Raw genomic sequence first — 18,671 nt, 5'->3', positions numbered from 1 at the left:
TAGTCTCTAATTAGTTAAGAAGAAAGGAAAGACATCAGACAAGACCTAAATTCATGATGTTCAGCTGGAAACAAAGGAGCTATGGGTGCTCTTTAAAGAATCTGTCAACCTCAAGAAAATTTGCTCTTTCTGCAGGACATTTTTTATATAACTTCTACAGAAAAAGGAAGGCTCCACCAATGGGGATACCCTTCTACCAAAAAATGTAGCTGAAACTGGCCACAATTACATACTTCTCAACTGTCCAGATTTTTGAAGAATGTGCAGATTTTTGGCTCACATTCTTGGCATGTTCCTCATAAAATTTGTGGTTTTCTAGCAAATCACTGGGATGATCTGACGATTGAAGTAACTAAATAATGCCATGCATTTGAGTTTCAGACTTCAAATCATTCAGAAAATGTATGTTAAAACAAACCATGTTACTCTAGCAATTTTCTAAGTATATAAGAGCAATATTTTAACAAATTTCCCCATTTTTGGGCCTTTGTCCTCCCATTTTGTTGGGCTTTGTCAAGATTTTTGGCACTAAGAGTTTGAGAGTTATGCACAATTATTGCCACCACTAGGCTGCTCATAAATCTACATAAGTATACATACCACAAGAAAGTTCTAGGTTTTGGCATGCCCACACATCAGTCTTATACCAGTACGTAATCTCATGCTAAGGGTAGACGTACATTGCACCATGAAGGAGACAAAAGCTTTACAGACTAGCTGGGCATCCAATATCCTTGGTATATATATATATATATATATATATATATATATATATATATATATATATATATATATATATATATATATATATATATATATGGCTACTGCAACAGTGATCTAATGAAGAACATCTTCCAATCTTGGGAAAGGACAGTTCAGTAGTCAGCTATAACATCTACCAGGCTGTGGAGCAACAGATCATAGAGTACTGTAATGTGTCAGTATCATGTGCAAATTGCCAGACACTAGATATATATTTATGTAAAAATCATTATAAAGTATAAAATAAAATAAGTAAGACACAGAGATGATAATAAAATGATCAGTCAGCTTGAGAGGTAAAACTGTAGTGAGCTTTTTTGCTAGATGCTCTACTACCATATTGTTTAATACTGTATTTCTTCTTTTCTCAAGCTTCCTGCTACCCATCTTCATAATCTAATTTTAATGGCCATACTGGATGCATCAGTGTATCTCACATAAGGATAAATATAATCTTAGCAGAGGTAAACAGAGAATGGTAGATAGCATATTAGTATGGTGTGCTGGTGTACCCTGCAAGCTATTATCACAACCTAAATCAGAGAATTACTAGCTACAAGTAAAATAGGTTTTACTTACAAATGTGTCTGTGACCTACCTCTGCAATATGACCATCTTTGAGGAGATTGGTTTTGCCCAAAAGCACAGGAAAAATGTTTTCAAGTTCTTTGTCATGCTTGCTGTCAAGGAACACTTTGCTCTTAGCGGCTTCTTCTATTATCTAGCGAAAAAAGAAGAATATTAACAGGTAGGGAGTGAAAACGTCAGTTAATTAGGCAAGCATTTAGTTAAGCATGATCAAAGAAAAGGCAAACAAAATGACCCAGCAACATTGCAACATCTTATCTGAATGTTCTGCAGCAATACTGCAAAGGACAATATTTTTACAGTGCAACTTGCTAATTAGAAGAACACGGAAAGGCTCCCAGCTATGTACATTCCCTGACAGCTGCCTTCTTTTTTCATATACATTATATGACATAATAGTAAAGACTGTAGAAGAGTCAGTTTCAAGGTTACAGAATTAGTATGTGGCATAACTATTTAGTAAAAATAATTGGAGAGAATGACATGGGATTTCACAAGTACGTAACAGAATGTTTTAGGATGTTTGGTCTTGAAATGTTAAATGACAGGCATGATCCGCATTATAACACCAGTGATATTACATATTCACTCACTCTATATACATGTACTTGAACAAAAGCACATTTCTTGTAGTGTAATGAGCACACAATGGGGCAGAGATGACTTATGCCGCATGATGGATCTAGTAAGTTTATTATCTGTTTGATCTTGGTATTAATTGTATGTTCAAGTTAGGATCATATGAAGTTACTAGGCTATTGACCCTGAGGCCCTTATAAGCCTAGCCAAGAGTTTAGCCCATGTATACACAAATCAGCAACCAATACCCCTGTCCAGCAGGGACATGGGTGGAATCCCAGGGATGCATTTTCTATTTCCCATCACGTTATCCAGGTTATGCTTAAAAAGGGGGAAAAGAGGCACTTTGCTTGACATGGAGAGCGAGTCTATTCCACAGATGGGGGAGCCTCTGTGACACAAATCTGTCCCTCCAACAAGTCCTATTGAAGTCACAGACCAGGCTAAAGCCGCACATGTGGGTTACTCGAGTGGAGCTTGACTTGCAGATATGCAGCAGTCCCATCAAGGCAGGGTCTGAGATCGACTTGTATGCCAGACAGAGGTCACCTCTGAGGAGTCTGTATGAAACACAGCAATAGGGCTGTGTATGGTAGATTTTTGAGGCCCTGGATTCTCCTGGTGAGGAATGTCTGTGGTGTCTCCAGCTGCTGCATGTGGTTTGCAAGGTACATGCCAAAAGGGGCGCTATACTCAATAATGGGCCTTATAAGGGAAGAACACAGGGATGTTATGACCTCCTTATTTAACAAATACAATACCAAAAATCACTGCAAAGAACACATGAAAATAATTGAGTTAAAATAGCCCCCTTCTATTTTCACAACACATATTATTCCCCCTTTTAATCAGATTTGGTCAAGATCCCTGAGAAGATGCTAAATAATAAAGAAATTATTAGGCTTAATAATTTTCTGATTGCCACATTAACATCACAACAAAGTCAATAAATTGGAAAAAAGTCTATTGCCACTTGAAGAGTGAAATACTGAGCAGGTCACTAAACTAGATTAAAGTACCTCGGTCATTGCTCTGCCTAGCACAATGTTTCACACGCAAAATTTTTGAATGCACATTCACGTTTCAAAATGTATTAATCACTTTATTATGAGCTACATTTTGGTTAATGCACTTAAAAAATAGTCTAACATGCGAATTTAGTTTATTTTATCCTAACTGCTACATTTATTTTACACGGATATATCTCAGAATGGCATAATGTGATAAAACCTTTGAAGTTTTACTTGAGGTGACAAATCGGTCCATGGAAGTCTCATGAAGATGTGATCACGGATATCAAAACACTTCTCAAAGCTTCTTTTTTATCTAGCTGACAAGACGTATTTAGAAATACCAACACAGCAAATTCTGATTGAGACTACATTAAATGGCAGTGCTTCATGCTAAGAGTCTTAAATATTTCAGAACTTGCAGTCCTTTTGATTCTCCATAAAATTCATACCTCCATAGTTACTGAAAACTAGATTTAGTATGTAAGTGAGTTTTGTCCTCATCACTTCTTCAGACCCATTGGAAGATGCAAGGACTGCCCATATTTATCAAAGATCCCCTCATCTCCCCATAACTGCAAATAAGAACATTAACAGGTCCAAATCACCTTTATTAAAACAATGAAATCACTACTAACTACATTTCTCCCTCTACATTCCCCCAGTGACCATGAAAATTACCGAAATCTACAAGGAAAAATCTCTAGCCAATCCATCACCAGTCTAATCTGCAGCTTTAGCTACCCAATCAACTAGCAAACCTATACAACTAGCGATAAATATGCCAACCTTTTTCTAGCTTTCATTAATGTCATCTTCCTTGGACAAATGGTTAACCTTCCCACTAGAAGTGCTAATGATCTTCACTTTTCTCACACAATCAAAGCTCATGCCTACACCCCACTTGGCTGAAATGCCAAGGTGACCACTTTCCTAAACATAAGCAAGTTATAGCCACTACCACTGAGGATATGGTGTCCATTGCCATAGCTATGCCAACATTAAAGATGGCATCACTGTTGAAAAACTTACCATGGAGGAATAACTCAAGGCATACCTGGTCACCTTCAATCAGTGTTCCCACTAGCAGGGATGAGACTTGAATAACTGGGCTAGGATTCTCTCAGCTCAGTTTAATGGAAGTATTTAAAGCCTTCATGGCCACGGAAGGGACGGATTATGAGGGCTGTGAAAAACTAAACAGGACAATGTTATCCTAAGCTGATGTTATTTATCTTTGAGACACAATCTCAAAAGTTTCAGAGCTGGACAACTTCTTCTAACAAAAAAATTAAGATGTCAGTTATGTGATTTAAGACATGTACTGAAATTGCAGTATGATCCTAAAGGTCAACTTATAAAAGTAAAATGACAGAAGCGGTAGTCATTAATAAATTTAATAGGGCACTGCCCTCTACTTTACCTACATGGGTGTTTAAAGTGACCATAAGCTTGATGGAATCTTTTTTACTAGAAGAGAGATTACACATTGCTTCACTGCATACCAAAGTATTTTGTCATACTTTTTTGTGCTCTGGTTTTGTTTTGCATGCATTGCAATAGCTGTATTGATTACCACAGTGATAATAGTTGTATGTATTTTCTTTTGTTCATAAGCTGTTACTATACTAACGACCACTAGGGCCCTTACAAGCCTAGCTATGTACCCCAAGTCCCCAAATATAATAGGTGTCTATAGGGGGCATGTTAGTTGGGAGGTAACTAAGGATTTGTTGGGAGGTGTTAGTTAGGATAAAACTTTTCTTGTTGACGGCCTCTATTCATAAGGGACATGGGGGGGGGGCAGACTGAGGGTAAATTTATGATTTCCCATCCAATTGTCAATATTTCATTTAAATACGGTCAGGGATGAATTCTGTTTTACATGTATGGGAAGCCTATTCCATAGTGTGGGGATCCTTTGGAACACATCTGTCCCTGTAGCATGCTCTGTTTATGTGTTTATGTCACAAGTGAAGTTCAGATACCTGGATCTAGTGTTTCTGGTATTGTCTGTGTTGCGCATGTGCAACAGATCCATCAATGCAGAGTCTGAGGAAGCTCTGTAAGCCAAGCATTTAGTGGAATGATTTATTTCCCAAATTAAATTGTCAAGACAGAGATTGACATTTTGGAAATCAGTTTTCTTTGATACTCCACCCTCCTGCATGACGTCATGTTAAGTAAGTGCTAGAGTAGAGCTGGAAATATTGAAGCACAGTGGACTTTTTTCAGAGACATGCTCTTATTTATTACTAAACTTCAACCGTGCGATGATAAAAAACAATGTAAATGCATTCACATTCAGTTTTATAATCTAGTCAATACTGCACTGGGTTTTCTACTATAGTTTCTTCAAAAAAAAAAAAAAAAAAAAAACATATCATATTTGATACAGAAGAACTGAAATAATGCACCAATTTTCACTCACTACCCAAGAGCAACTGTGTGTGTAAATGTGAAAGACACAACTTCTGTGAGGGTCATTATGGTGCTCATTCCTAATTCCATATTCATTGCTAATTTTCAAACAGATCCATGGCATTCACCAGCTTTCTCCCCTCCATACCAAACAAAATCACTTTTTTTTGTAAGTATACTGTTGCCACACAAAAGCAGCAATGTACCACTGTGAACCAAAAGCAATAACCAGAAAATGAAAACAATGCAGTCACCAGTTTAAAACATACGTAGTAAATCAACAACAAAAAAAAGAGAATTATACTCCTAGCAAATCCCATACTATTTGTAATTTTCCAAATGCCCTTCACTACTGTATGGAGGAGGTTACACAGCCTTATCAACATCACTGTCATCTGAACTTTCTGCCTAACTTACAAGTTCATCCTTGTAAGGATGTAGAATTACATCATCAAAACTTAAGCGATTATTAAAAAAACACGCCAATCTGCAGAATTGCTTTCATGCACCTAAACCTTAGTTGAGTCACTTTGACATTAAAGGTCAGTTGGTATTTCTCTGAGAATTGTGTGCAGGTGAAGCATCTCACAATTAAAAATAACAGTAAAAGGGCAAATGATCACAGAGTATGAAAAAGTTATGACAAAACCACAGAAGGAGTCAATAAGTGATAAATCACTTTAAAACTGAATGGTCTAGACCTATGGCACTCTACAGGTAGAATTCTGGTAACAGTGTTAACCACAAACATACATGCACCATTTTAAATGTGTCTGGCCATAGAGCAAGGTTTGCTAACATTGTAATAACAGTTACAAAATTTAAAGCGTGATACCAATGAAGTTATGTCTGAAAGAGTATGATGAACTGTCCACAAGAATAGTACAGATGGCCTTTTGTTACTGTGCTAAAAAAAGTTAATTAAGTGCAATGTTTTAATTGATGGCAGGGAGCTTCAGAGGCTGCTAGATCATGTTTATAAAGTCACGGTGGTGGTGCTGCGGTAACGTTGTTGCCTCATAGCAAGTTGTTGTCCCGTTCGATTCTCAGCTAGAGCGTCTTCTGTGTGGAGGCATACGCGAGTGGGACGTGCCTTCGTTGAAGGTTGTGCGTCAGGGCTGGTAACCCGGTACATAAAAATCCACTACCAATCATTAGCGGACCGGAGTTCCGCTGTGGCGAGCCCTAACCGGGAAAAGCCGAAAAACACACATGTATACAAAAAGAAGACCCTTACTAAGAGCAGTTGAAGTAATCTGCACCCACAATTAAAGGAAACAACATCTCATTCTAATTTCTAAATTAATAAAGTATTTATGAAGATACCTGACCCTATTGCTGTAGTTCCTCAGTTTATCACATTGTATGATAACAGGGAAAGGTTTTCCCTGCTCAAAAGATTTATGTTGTCAATGAAAAGAAGGCATTCCTTTTATTACCGCTGATGGGAGAAGAATCAGGAAATGAATACTGCTACGAATTCACATCTACTTAATCTCATAAAGGAAAGCAGTAACCTCTAGACAGACTCTTAGCAGAATATGAATGTAACAAAATCAAAGAATAGTCTCAGAAAGGCCCAAAGGTACTAAAATTTGTTTTTTTTAGTACAAATTACTTTTAGTATAATAGTTTTAGACAAATTAAAATATAATGGACAATGGTGCAAAGTAATGAAATATTCTGTTTTTATTTTAAACTTAGAAAGTCCATAGAATAACATTTTGCGTTGTGTTGCATTTTTCTGAGGGATATGAAGTCTGAAACTGAATGGTGGTTATTAATTACTGGTTTTGTACTCAATGGTTTGGAAGGAAAAAATATGTTTATAAAAAATGGATGGGAAATGTAAGCCAAAAGCTGGATATTCTTCAAAAGTTTCAGACAGCTGACTGGTATGGGTCATGTTATAGCAGGGATTGGAATTTTACCCATTCCCCACGGTAATGTGATCATGGTGTTGGTACATATAATTAGCCGGGAGTGTGGGGATGCAGGGGGGCTTACTCTCCTGCATAAATTTTTTTTTAATTTTTTTGCATTTTTCATATTTTGGGTTTCAAAGTTCTGGGATTGATATTTTGTTATTGGGGGGGTATATATATATATATATATATATATATATATATATATATATATATATATATATATATATATATATATATATGTGTGTGTGTGTGTGTGTGTGTGTATATATACACACACACACACACACACACACACACACACACACACACACACACACACACACACACACACACACACACACACACACACACACACAGTGTATAGTAAATATTTGAATGTTGTGAAATGCTATTTTAGATGTAAAACTCTGCTTTACTGTGAAAATGGTGTATTCCCCTGAAAATGTTGTTTAATTTGAGTTGCCATGTATACATCACATATGACAAGGCAAGCACTAGGCAGCATGCTGATAGAAGATATCTGAAAAACAGACAGAAGGAAGGGCTTTAGCCCAGCATAGGAAAGATGTTTGGCCCTCAGTTAAAAGGAGAATACTGTGGTACTGTGGCCAGGAGTAGAACTCTTGGTAGACACCATCTGGAAAACTTAATGGAAGCTTCTGTAAAGCCATAGGAAGGTTCTGTAAAGCTACAGGAAGAAGAAGTTGTGCATTACTTAAGACTTGCTTAAAACTATTTATAAGAAACTAAGTGTAAACTTTTGCCTGTGTTTTAAAAGTTTTTTCCTGCTGAAGAATTAAGCCTGGTTTCATTTTTTCCCATAAGCCTTGTTTTATTTGTTCTTTTTCCGCATTTGAATAAAATGCACTGAGCTAATTCTGTATTTTACACTATAGTTTATATAATCACTAGAAACACAAACCATCAAGATATGCAGCTTAGCTATTTCAATCAATCAAGTACAATGATAATTAGACTATACTGATATCAAACTGAGAACGTAAACTTCTTAAGATAAACACACTCAAAACATGTACTTACTTTGGGGGGTTTCCCCCCATACTTCCTCTTACTTATATTAACTCTACAATTACACCACCCACCACTTAAAACAAAGGGAAAATAATACACAGTGAGTCACTGACTGTGGCTAATTCAAACCCACACAAGCAGTGACTGTTTTCTACATTCAAAAATAAACACTGCTGTACCTGCCAACATTTCTTTTAGATATTTACACCAATAATGTTTTTAAACTCAGACTGCAGTTAAACAAAAGCTGCAAAGGCAGTAATCCTGCTAAAATGAGTAAACCAGACAAAAGCCCACATACAGGAAATAACTGCTGGTAAGTAACTACAAGCCACACTTGCAGTGAAGTAGCAGCAAACTGCAACGATGGTGGCTGTCTGCACTAACAATCATACACTAAAACACACTTTTCTCTTACAATAGTGCAATCTTCCAATGTATCAAAGCACAAGTGTTATCTCACACACACGTTAACTGGAGTGCAGCATTGATCACAAATGGCCAACTGCTGACTTAGCCAGGGTTAAATGAATAGTAACAGACAATTATACATCAACATGGTGTTAACACATAAAATACATTCGTATAGGAAACGGTGTACATACATGGATGTTAGCATATATAATACATGTTATATATGAATACAGAAAACTGCATTTATATAGCGGTTTATATATTTCTTGCAAACAAATCTTTCAAAAGCAAAATGTGTGCACATATTTGCACAAGAAGAAGCAAGACAAATAAAAAAGGAAAAGTGAGAGAACAGGAAGGAGACAAAGAGAAGGAGATGGGGTGTAATCTAAGATTAATCAACAATACATAGGTAGCAATCTTAGTTTGCCTTGCAGACTGTTTGAAAGTCACAGGTATACAACAGGTAGGTAATATCAGCAAAAGAGCAGAGATGATATCCCATTCTGCTTGGAGGAGACCTATGGAAGTACATATTCATTTACCACTCTGACACACAGCATGCAATACAGGTGAAGGTGGAAAAGTTTGCAGTCAGGGCATAACTTAGACAATAATTTACAACTTACTCTATCCAGGTTTAACTGTTGATGGAACAACATGGCAAGTGTGCAGAGACAGTTTCCTCATGTGTCCTTGATGCAGTAAATCTCAGAAATCACTTCTTCATTTGGGTTAAAGTAAAGTAAGTGTTTCCTTGAGACATCCATGCTCTGTTTTGTGGTGTTTGCTCACTCCCCAGTGTTGTACAATCCTGGAATTGTATAAAAATTGTGTGTGTGGGGGGGCTGAGGCTTCCTTTCCTTACAAAAACACTTGTCACAAGCCGTGTCTTTATTTTGTATACAACAGGCAGCCTTGAAGGATTTGTGAGCAAGTAAGTGCAAACTAAGCAATCAAGTTTCACTCTTCCATAGTAGAAAACTAACAACAAAGAAACTCAAAATATTAAGAATGCCCTTTAGATACCTTCAAGAGTCTTAAGGTAAAAAGTCAGTCAGCCATCCACACATAAACACAACGTGAGCTGCAATTAAAGTATGCCTGGTAGGAAGATACCCACAGATGAGTCACACTTAGGGAAATAAATATGTGGTAGCTGCTCAAACTGCAGTCCACAATCAAATGAATTAGTGCCACCTCACTTCCTGGAAGTCCAGTCAGACCCTGAGCTGACTATAAAGTGAAGTTACTGCCTATTTACCACACAAACATTTGCCATATATAAGCTGTGAATTTCATCTAATATACAATATTAAACAAATAAATAACTATACTTTATAAAGAACTGCAAAAAAGTAATCATCATCTCATATTCATTAAAGGCCTAAAAGGGTTTGGAATTTATTTTATTTATTTTACATTTGTTTACTGGGAAAGTCCGACTAGACACAAGTCCATTTTCAGCAGAGGCTCGGGGAGAAAAGCTCTGGACAAAACATATAAATCAATAGGAAGAAATCAAGCATTTAGACTATGGCTATCTAGTTATAACATAGTAAATGTCTTAAGATAACATACAGCAAACAAGACGAGATACGTTGGCACATAGTTTCATGTAGTACATAGTAAAAATAACATACACTTCTTACAAGAATGTTGATAATACTTCTATAGAAATCATACTTACAAGAGCATCACTCACACAGTAGTATACAGTGGATATGAAAAGTGTACACGGCCCTGTTAAAATGCCAGGTTTTTGTAATATAAAAAATGAGACCATAATAAATAATTTCAAAACTTTTCCCACCTTTAAGGTGGCCTATAACCTGCACAATTCAATTGAAAAACAAACATGGTCATGATTGCATAAGTGTGCACACCCTTAAACTAATACTTTGTTGAAGCACCTTTTGATTTAATTACAGCATTCAGTCTTCTTAGGTAGGAGTCTATCAGCAGGGTACATCTTGACTCGGCAATATTTGCCCACTCTTCCTTGTAAAAGTGCTCCAAATCTGTCAGACTGTGAGGGCATCTCTTGTACACAGCCCTCTTCAGGTCACCCCACAGATTTTCTATTGGATTTAGGTCTAGGCTCTGGCTGGGCCATTCCAAAACTTTAATTTTCTTCTGGTGAAGCAATTCTTTTGTTGATTTGTATGCACGCTTGGGGTCATTGTCATGTTGAAAGGTGAAATTCCTCATCTTCAGCTTTTCTAGCAGATGCCTGAAGGTTTTGTGCTGAAAGTGACTGGTATTTAGAACTGTTCATAATTCCCTACACCTTAACTAAAGTCCCAGTTCCATCTGAAGAAAAGCAACCCCAAAGTATGATACTGCCACTGCCATGCTTCACCATTGGGGATGGTGTTCTTTTGATAATGCAAAGTGTTGTTTTTGCACGAAATATACCTTTTGGAATTCTGGCCAAAAAGTTCAACCTTGGACCATAACACATTTTCCCACATGCTTTTGGGAGACTTGATGTATTGTTCTGCAAAGTTTAGCTGGGCCTGGATGCTTTTCTGTGTAAAAAGAGGCTTCCATCTTGCAACCCTACCCCACAGGCCAGTCATATGGAGAATACTGGAGATTGCTGTCAAATGTAGTACACAACCAGTACTTGCCAGAAATTCCTGCAGCTCTTTCAGTGTTGCTGTAGGTCTCTTGGCAGCCTCCCTGACCAGTTTTCATCTGGTCTTTTCATCAATTTTGGAGGGACGTCCAGTTCTTTGCAACATCACTGTTGTCCCACATTTTCTCCACTTTTTGATGAGGGTCTTCATTGCGTTCCATGGTATATCCAATGCTGTAGAAATTTTGTTGTACCCTTCTCTTAACTTTCAACAATGAGATCCCTCTGATTCTTTGCAAGCTCTCTGTGAACCATGGCTGTTGCTGTAGCAGGCAACTGAGTAAATGTCAGGAAAATCCCACTAGGACAGCTGAACTTTATTTGGAGTTAATCAGAGTCTCTCTAATTGATGGCAGGTGTGTACCCAAGAAAACTGAATGCTGTAATTAAATCAAAAGGTGCTTCAACAAAGTATTAGTTTAAGGGTGTGCACACTTATGCAACCAACTTATTGTACGTTTTTTATTTTTTATTTTTTTCCCCTAACATATTTGTTTGTTTTTCAATTGTATTGTACAGGCTATAGGTCACATTAAAGGTGGAAAAAGTTTTGAAATGATTTATTGTGGTCTCATTTTTATATCACAAAAAAACTGGCATTTTAACAGGGGTGTGTACACTTTTATATCCACTGTAGATGGGATACATAAATATGTTACTCACACTATGGTGGTGTGGGATGCTGAAGCTAGTCAGGAATCTTAGTAAGTAAAATGTGTGAAACAGCATAACAGCAGGGATGTTGTGGCTAGTCAAGTTGTTACTAAGTAGCAGGGAGGGAAGCAGCATAGCTGAGTACTGAGTACTATGAGATGGTAAAGTAAAACAGAATTGATTAGTGAATATAAAGTTTAAGGGGCAGAGTAAAGTCAATATGTTTGGATCAATACAAGGGCAAAATAAAATCTAGACTTGTGGATCAAAACATGAATAGAGATGGGTTAGCTCTATAGATGGAGAAGGACATTCTAGGACATATTGGTTTAAGATGGAGAATAGGTTGTTAAGTAGGTGTTTATCCTGGGAGTCACAGGAGCATAACCAGGTATTCATATAGTGGGCTTTGAGAAGAATAATCTACCTTTTGAAATTAGAACAAGTAAAAATATGAGTGAATTCTAGAAAGTTATCAGTTCTTACATTTTCAGATAAGGTTCAACTGTTAGCAAACTCTTGAACAGCCCCAGTGTGGTTCTTGGGCTGCTGGTAGTTTACACTGAAACACTGCTACTCAAGAACAATTATTGTAAACTGTATTTCAAAGTATGGCACTTTACAACAAACAGTAATGAAGCTCTAAAATGATACTCACTCCAAAATCAAGGCAGAAACTTAACCAGAGCACTTTAAGGCCAGCAGAAAATGTAAAGATGTGCTGCTCACAGGCTAGGAAAATCTTTAATGCCGCTGATTTTTAGCTCTTGTACTAGTCAAAAAGCTTTGGTTGCAGATTCATGTTTATTAACCCCTATTAGAAAAAAATCTGCACTGTGGCCTGAAGAAGTGATTATTTTAACAGACTAATATTCTGTTGGTGCCATTTAAGTGGTGCACGCTACATATTTGTGACTAAGGCTAGGGCCTGATTAAGACTCAGGCATCCCTGATCAAAGCTAAATGCCTTAATTGGAAAAAAACTGCTCTGCTCAAGTAGCCAGTATGATCTCAACTGGGTCAACAGCAGAACTTAAACTACACTTCTTTAAGTCCTTCAATAAATTTTAAAAAATCTACCCATCTGAAGTTTAGAAATATCCTTTATCATAACTTCTACACTGTCTGATCTTCAAAAGACTAAATAAAACACCACATTGTGCTCCATTTTAAAGATGAATTATTAATCTAACATGCATTTTAAATCTTCTGCCTCAAAAACTACTGTGAAACAGGCACATCATTTCTAATGTGGTATGCAGTGGTGGTGAGTAGGCCTGGAGTGGATGCTGGGATATAAATGTAGTTTGGAACTTATCCAGATGTGACCGGATATCAATCAAAAATAGTGCAAATGTTTATCCCTCCCTTATTTCATAGTGAATGAGAACTGTTAAAAAGACAACATGCATTTATACTGCATGAAAATGAAGAAAATTTTCGTTATGGTTTATGTTTTTATTAATGTACCTGTGACATTTAAAATGGGGTTTAATAAAGATGTTTAAAAAAGAAAGAAAAACGCCAACCTGTACAAATGGTTCTTCGTTGTCAGAAGCAATATAGTACACTATGAAGTTGTGTGTGTTTCTTTTCCGAGTAACTTTCTTAGCAGGTTTTGTCATGGTGTTCTTCATTCATAACGCTTACTTCCTCATTGTAGCTTACACGTTTGGAAAAAAAAACATGCTTTCTATATTTGAAGAAGGTGTTTCTGATTGGCTTTTACTGCGACTGCTTCCTGTTATTATGTTTTATAATAAAACAAAGCAGCTAAAACAGGATGCACAGTCATTTACAGACATTGAGCTAAACTGTTAAATAATCCTGCCAGAGTATCCTACCTATGATCTCATTGGCCCTTCATTTACAGATTAGTCAAGGACATCATGAAGAAAACTTTGCAAGCTGGATAAATGACCATGTGCCCTAACCCTTCTGTACCAAATGCTAATGAGGCCATTAGACCTTTTAAACTAATTTTTCTTTAAAAAGGACACCTACTGACAAAAATACATTTCTGTGCATGTGGCTGAAAAGCACATTCACTGAAGGTCACTGTGGCCAGGGAATTTGTTTTTGGCTTGATGTCTTTCCACTACAACATAAAAATGGGCTGATTGACAAAAAAAAAAAAAAAAAAAAATATATATATATATATATATATATATATATATATATATTTTTTTTTTTTCATTAACCGGTCTTTTCAAAGAGCTCGGCTTTTGGGAAGTGATACAAATTCATTTTTGATCTCAAAGTGACCCTCCTGACAGTATGAAGGTTCATGTGTCACTAAGTGGTTAGTATTATTATTATAGTGACTGAGCATGTGAAGTATGGCATGGCTTCAATGTAGGCATCATAGTATATGAAACGTGCCCATTAGTAGGGGTTTCTACACACTGCTCCACACGCACGTATGGAACATGCCCATAAGTAAGGCATGGCTTCAATGTAGGTATCATAGTATATGGAACAGTGCCCATTAGCAGGGGTTCTTACACACTGCTCCATATGCATGTATGAACAGTGACCATTAGCAGGGTTTTTTGTACACTGCTCCACATGCATGTATGGAACATGCCCATTAGCAAGAGTTTCTACACACTGCTCCACACGCACGTATGGAACACGCCCATTAGCAGGGATTTCTACACATTGCTCCATATGCACATATGGAACGTGCCCATTAGCAGGGGGTTCTACACACTGCTCCACATGCACATATGGAGCAGTGCCCATTAGCAGGGGTTTTTGTATACTGCTCCACATGCATGTATGAACAGTGCCCATTAGCAGGGGTTTCTACACACTCTGCTCCACGCATACATATTGAACAGTGCCCAGTAACAGGAGTCTCTACACACTGCTCCACATGCACATGTGGAGCAGTGATCATTAGCAGGGGTTTCTACACAAAATGTTCCACATGACCATATGGAACAGTTCCCATTAGCAGGGTTTCTACACACTCTACTCCACACGCACATATGGAACGTGCCCATTAGTAGGGGTTTCTACACACTGCTCCACACACACATATGGAACAGTGCCCCATTAAGCAGGGATTTCTACACACTACCCCAAACACACATATGTAACAGTGCCCAATAGCAGGGGTTCCTACACACTGCTCCACATTCACATATGGAACAGTGCCTATTAGTAGGGTTCCTACACACTGCTCCACACGCACATATGAACAGTGCCCATTAGCAGAGTTTTTACACACTGCTCCACATACACATATGGAACAGTGCCTACTAGCAGGGGTTCTTACACACTGCTCCACACGCACATATGGAACAGTGCCCCTTAGCAGGGTTACACTGCTCCACACAAACATATGGAACAGTTTCCATAAAAAGAAGCTATGTCTTACCATAATGGTGCATCTGTGTTGTTGATCTTCATTCATTCGTCACTGATGGGATGTCGGTTCTGTCCTCAGAACTGAGTCGGCCTTATACCAAGCTCGCACCAGCCAAAATCTCTTGAGCTGAGCTTTTACCTATAATACCCTTCTCCCTGTTACCTCAGATCGAGTTTGCCCATTATTAGTAAATCAGAGGCAGTTTCTGCACAAGTACCCTAATTCAGTACTTGGATCCAAAGTATTCCCCAGGAGCCTCAGGTGGGGGGAGGAGGGTGGGACGTGATGAATGAATGAAGAGCAACAACACAGATGGAATGTTATGGTAAGACATAACTTCTTTATCTGATGTTGTTAATCTTCATTCATTCATTCATTCATCACTGATGGGACAGAGTCCACAGCTACCCTGTGTCACTTGGGCGGCCCTTATGGAAGAATATTCCTCAGCACCATTCAGCCAAATGAAGCTCTTCCCCTGGAGACCAAATCCAATTTGTAATGAGTTATAAAGGTATGAGGAGTAGCCTACGCTGCTGCTGCTGCACAAACATCATCCATAGAAGCTCTTGAGTGGAACGCCACAAAAGTTGCCACTGGTATGGTGGAGTGAGCTTTGATTTTCTGTTGAATAGGTTCTTTTTCACGATGATAAATGAAGAGTATTCAGTCTATGAGCCATTTACATAAGGTTACCTTAGAAACGGAGTTTCCCATTTTAGAACCAGAATGATATAAATAGCTGGTCCGATTTGCGCATTGTTTTTGTCCTATCTAGGTAGAATCTCAACCGTCTGTGTACGTCTAACGAATGCAGACAGTACTCTCCTTTATTAGAATAATTAGGGAAAAAGACTGGTACATCAATAGTCTGGTTAATAGAGAAATCAGAAATTACTGTGGGGAGAAAAGGAGGATTTGTCCGGAGTGATACTTTGTCTTTGTGGAAAATTAAATAGGGGCGTTGTATGCATAGAGTGTGGAGCTCGGAAATACGCCTAGCTGATGTGATGGCCACCAGAAAGAGATTTCCAGGATAAGAACTTGATGTCACAAGTTGCTGCAGGTTCAAAGGGGGGTTGAGTCAAAGATTGTAGGACTAGTGTGAGGCTCCATGGTTCTATAGGTTGTTTGATTGGTGGTCTAATGTGAGAGACTCTTTTTAGAAAAGTTTTACACAAACGATGTGAGATCAAGGAGGAATTTCCAAAACCATTATGAAAATTCAAAATGGCAGCTAGGGGAACCCATATAGTTGAGGCTGCAGCATCACCTTTGAAGAAATTTGACAAATAATATAGCACTGCAGTAACTGGGGCTGAGTATGGGTCTGCATTCCTCTGCTTAGACCAAACTGAAAATCTCTTCCATTTGTCAACATAAAAGTTTCCTGGTGGATGGTTTGTGAGAAGCCAGAATAATGTCACACACAGGGGAGGAAAGGTTGTTCTGCCTGGCGATCAGCAGAAGTGGAGAAACCAAGCTGTCAGCTTGAGACTTAAGTTCGGGTGGCTCAACCCTTGGGGGTGAGAAATCAGATCTGGAGTTGGATTGAGAATCCATGGTCAGCATAATAGGTGAGGTCAGAGAAAGGGGAACCACACTTGTCGAGGCCAGTAAGGAGCTATGAGGATCAATTTGCTTTTCAACTGAACAGCTTTATTCAAAAATTGGGGAATCAGAGGGATGGGAGGGTAAGCATATAGACGTCCCATGAGCCAATCTTGGGTAAGAGCGTCCCTCGGGGACTCCCCCTGTGGGGGAATTAGGGCAAAGTAGTTGCTGCATTTGTGGCTTGATGGTGAGATGAATAGGTCAAAGCAAGGCTGGCCCCAACAGTTAAAAATTTTCGTTGCTATGGATGAATTGAGGGGCCATCTGCTCAGCTTGTCTACAATCACATTGGAATCCCCAGGAATATGAACTGCTATCAGAAACCAGTTGGAAGCCATCACCCACTGCCAAATTCTCATGGCCTCTTGACATAAGGGGTAGGACTTGGTTCCTCCTTGTTTGTTGACATACCAGACTACGGACATGTTGTCTGATTGGATGACAATTGTCCCCGAAGGAAGGACAGACTGGAATGCTTGCAACGCTAAAAGCACTGCCCTCAGTTCTAGGACACTGATATGCAGATTGGCCTCTATTGTTGACCACGTGCCTTGGACTGTCATTCCCTGAAAATGCCCCCCCCACCCTATCAGGGAAGCATCCATGGTCACAGCAACTTTGGACTGAGGAGGATGGAAGGGGCATCTCCAAAGCTCTGCTTCTGGCCTCATCCACCAAAGTAGGTCTTGTTTGCAACAATTGGTTATCCAAATCTGGAAGGACATAGGGTGATTACTATGGTACCACTGAGATAATAGGAGCCACTGAAGGAGTCTCATGTGAAGTTTTGCAAGAGGCACCATTGGTGTGGACCTCCCATGCTGAAACTTTGCTTAGACATAGTATCACCCAGAGACAAAACCTCAGTCTTTGTAGTCTGTGGTATGGGAGAGACACTAAACAGGAGTTGGTGTTGAATACTGCTCCTATGAACTCTATAGACTGGGTTTGTGTTGGGCTGGATTTCTCGCAATTTATTGAAATTCCCAAAATTGTTGCCAGGGAAAGAGTGCATTTCAGGGCTTTTAGCAATAGATGCTTGGTGGGGGTGGTAAGGAGCCAATAGTCTAAATATGGAAACACCCAGAATCCTTGCAGTCTCAAGTGAGCTATTACTATTGCCATGCACTTGGTGAACACTTTGGGGGCTATACAGAGTCTGAAAGGCAGAACATAGAACTGGTAGTGATTGGCTCCCAGCCAGAAGTGAAGCAACCTCCTGGAGCATTTGTCCATTTTGATGTGGTGATACGCATCCTGCAGGTCCCATTGAGGACATCCAATCACCTTATCCCAAAAAGGGGAGAACAGACTGAACAGCGACCATCCATAATTTTGTTTGGGTGACAAACTTGTTTAACTTGCTGAGATCCAAAATGGGTCTCCAGTCCTCTGTCTTTTTGGCACCAAAAAGAATCTTGAATAGAACCCGGATCCACATTGGTCTGGTGGGACTGCTTGGATGACTCTTTTTGACACAGCTTTTTTATCTCTAGAGCTGCTTCTTCCCTTTGACTGGGTGGGACGTCGGGAATTCATCTTGGTGGCTTTGGGTAAGAATCGAAGGGGATGTGGTAGTCTCTGGATATTATCTTCTGCACCAAACAGTCATTAGTTATCGATTGCCAGACAGCGTGGTGCAGAGAGAAACA

The 18,671-nt window shown here is 38.7% G+C and overlaps 1 protein-coding gene across 2 annotated transcripts in view; it reads right to left on the bottom strand.

Moving 5' to 3' along the window:
- Positions 1-18,671, bottom strand: part of LOC122792322 (nuclear receptor coactivator 7-like) — a 1,388,015-nt gene that overhangs the window by 149,203 nt on the left and 1,220,141 nt on the right. For both annotated transcript variants that reach the window (XM_044060116.1, XM_044060117.1), the window contains one exon: positions 1,361-1,483. In XM_044060116.1, coding sequence (XP_043916051.1) covers positions 1,361-1,483 — 123 coding nt within the window. The remainder of the gene's footprint in view (positions 1-1,360; positions 1,484-18,671) is intronic.

The sequence above is a fragment of the Protopterus annectens genome, chromosome 1.part2 (assembly GCF_019279795.1).
Source record: "Protopterus annectens isolate FY-2018-M chromosome 1.part2, PAN1.0, whole genome shotgun sequence".
Taxonomy (NCBI): Eukaryota; Metazoa; Chordata; order Ceratodontiformes; family Protopteridae; genus Protopterus; species Protopterus annectens.
This window is presented reverse-complemented; position numbering and strand designations above follow the sequence as displayed.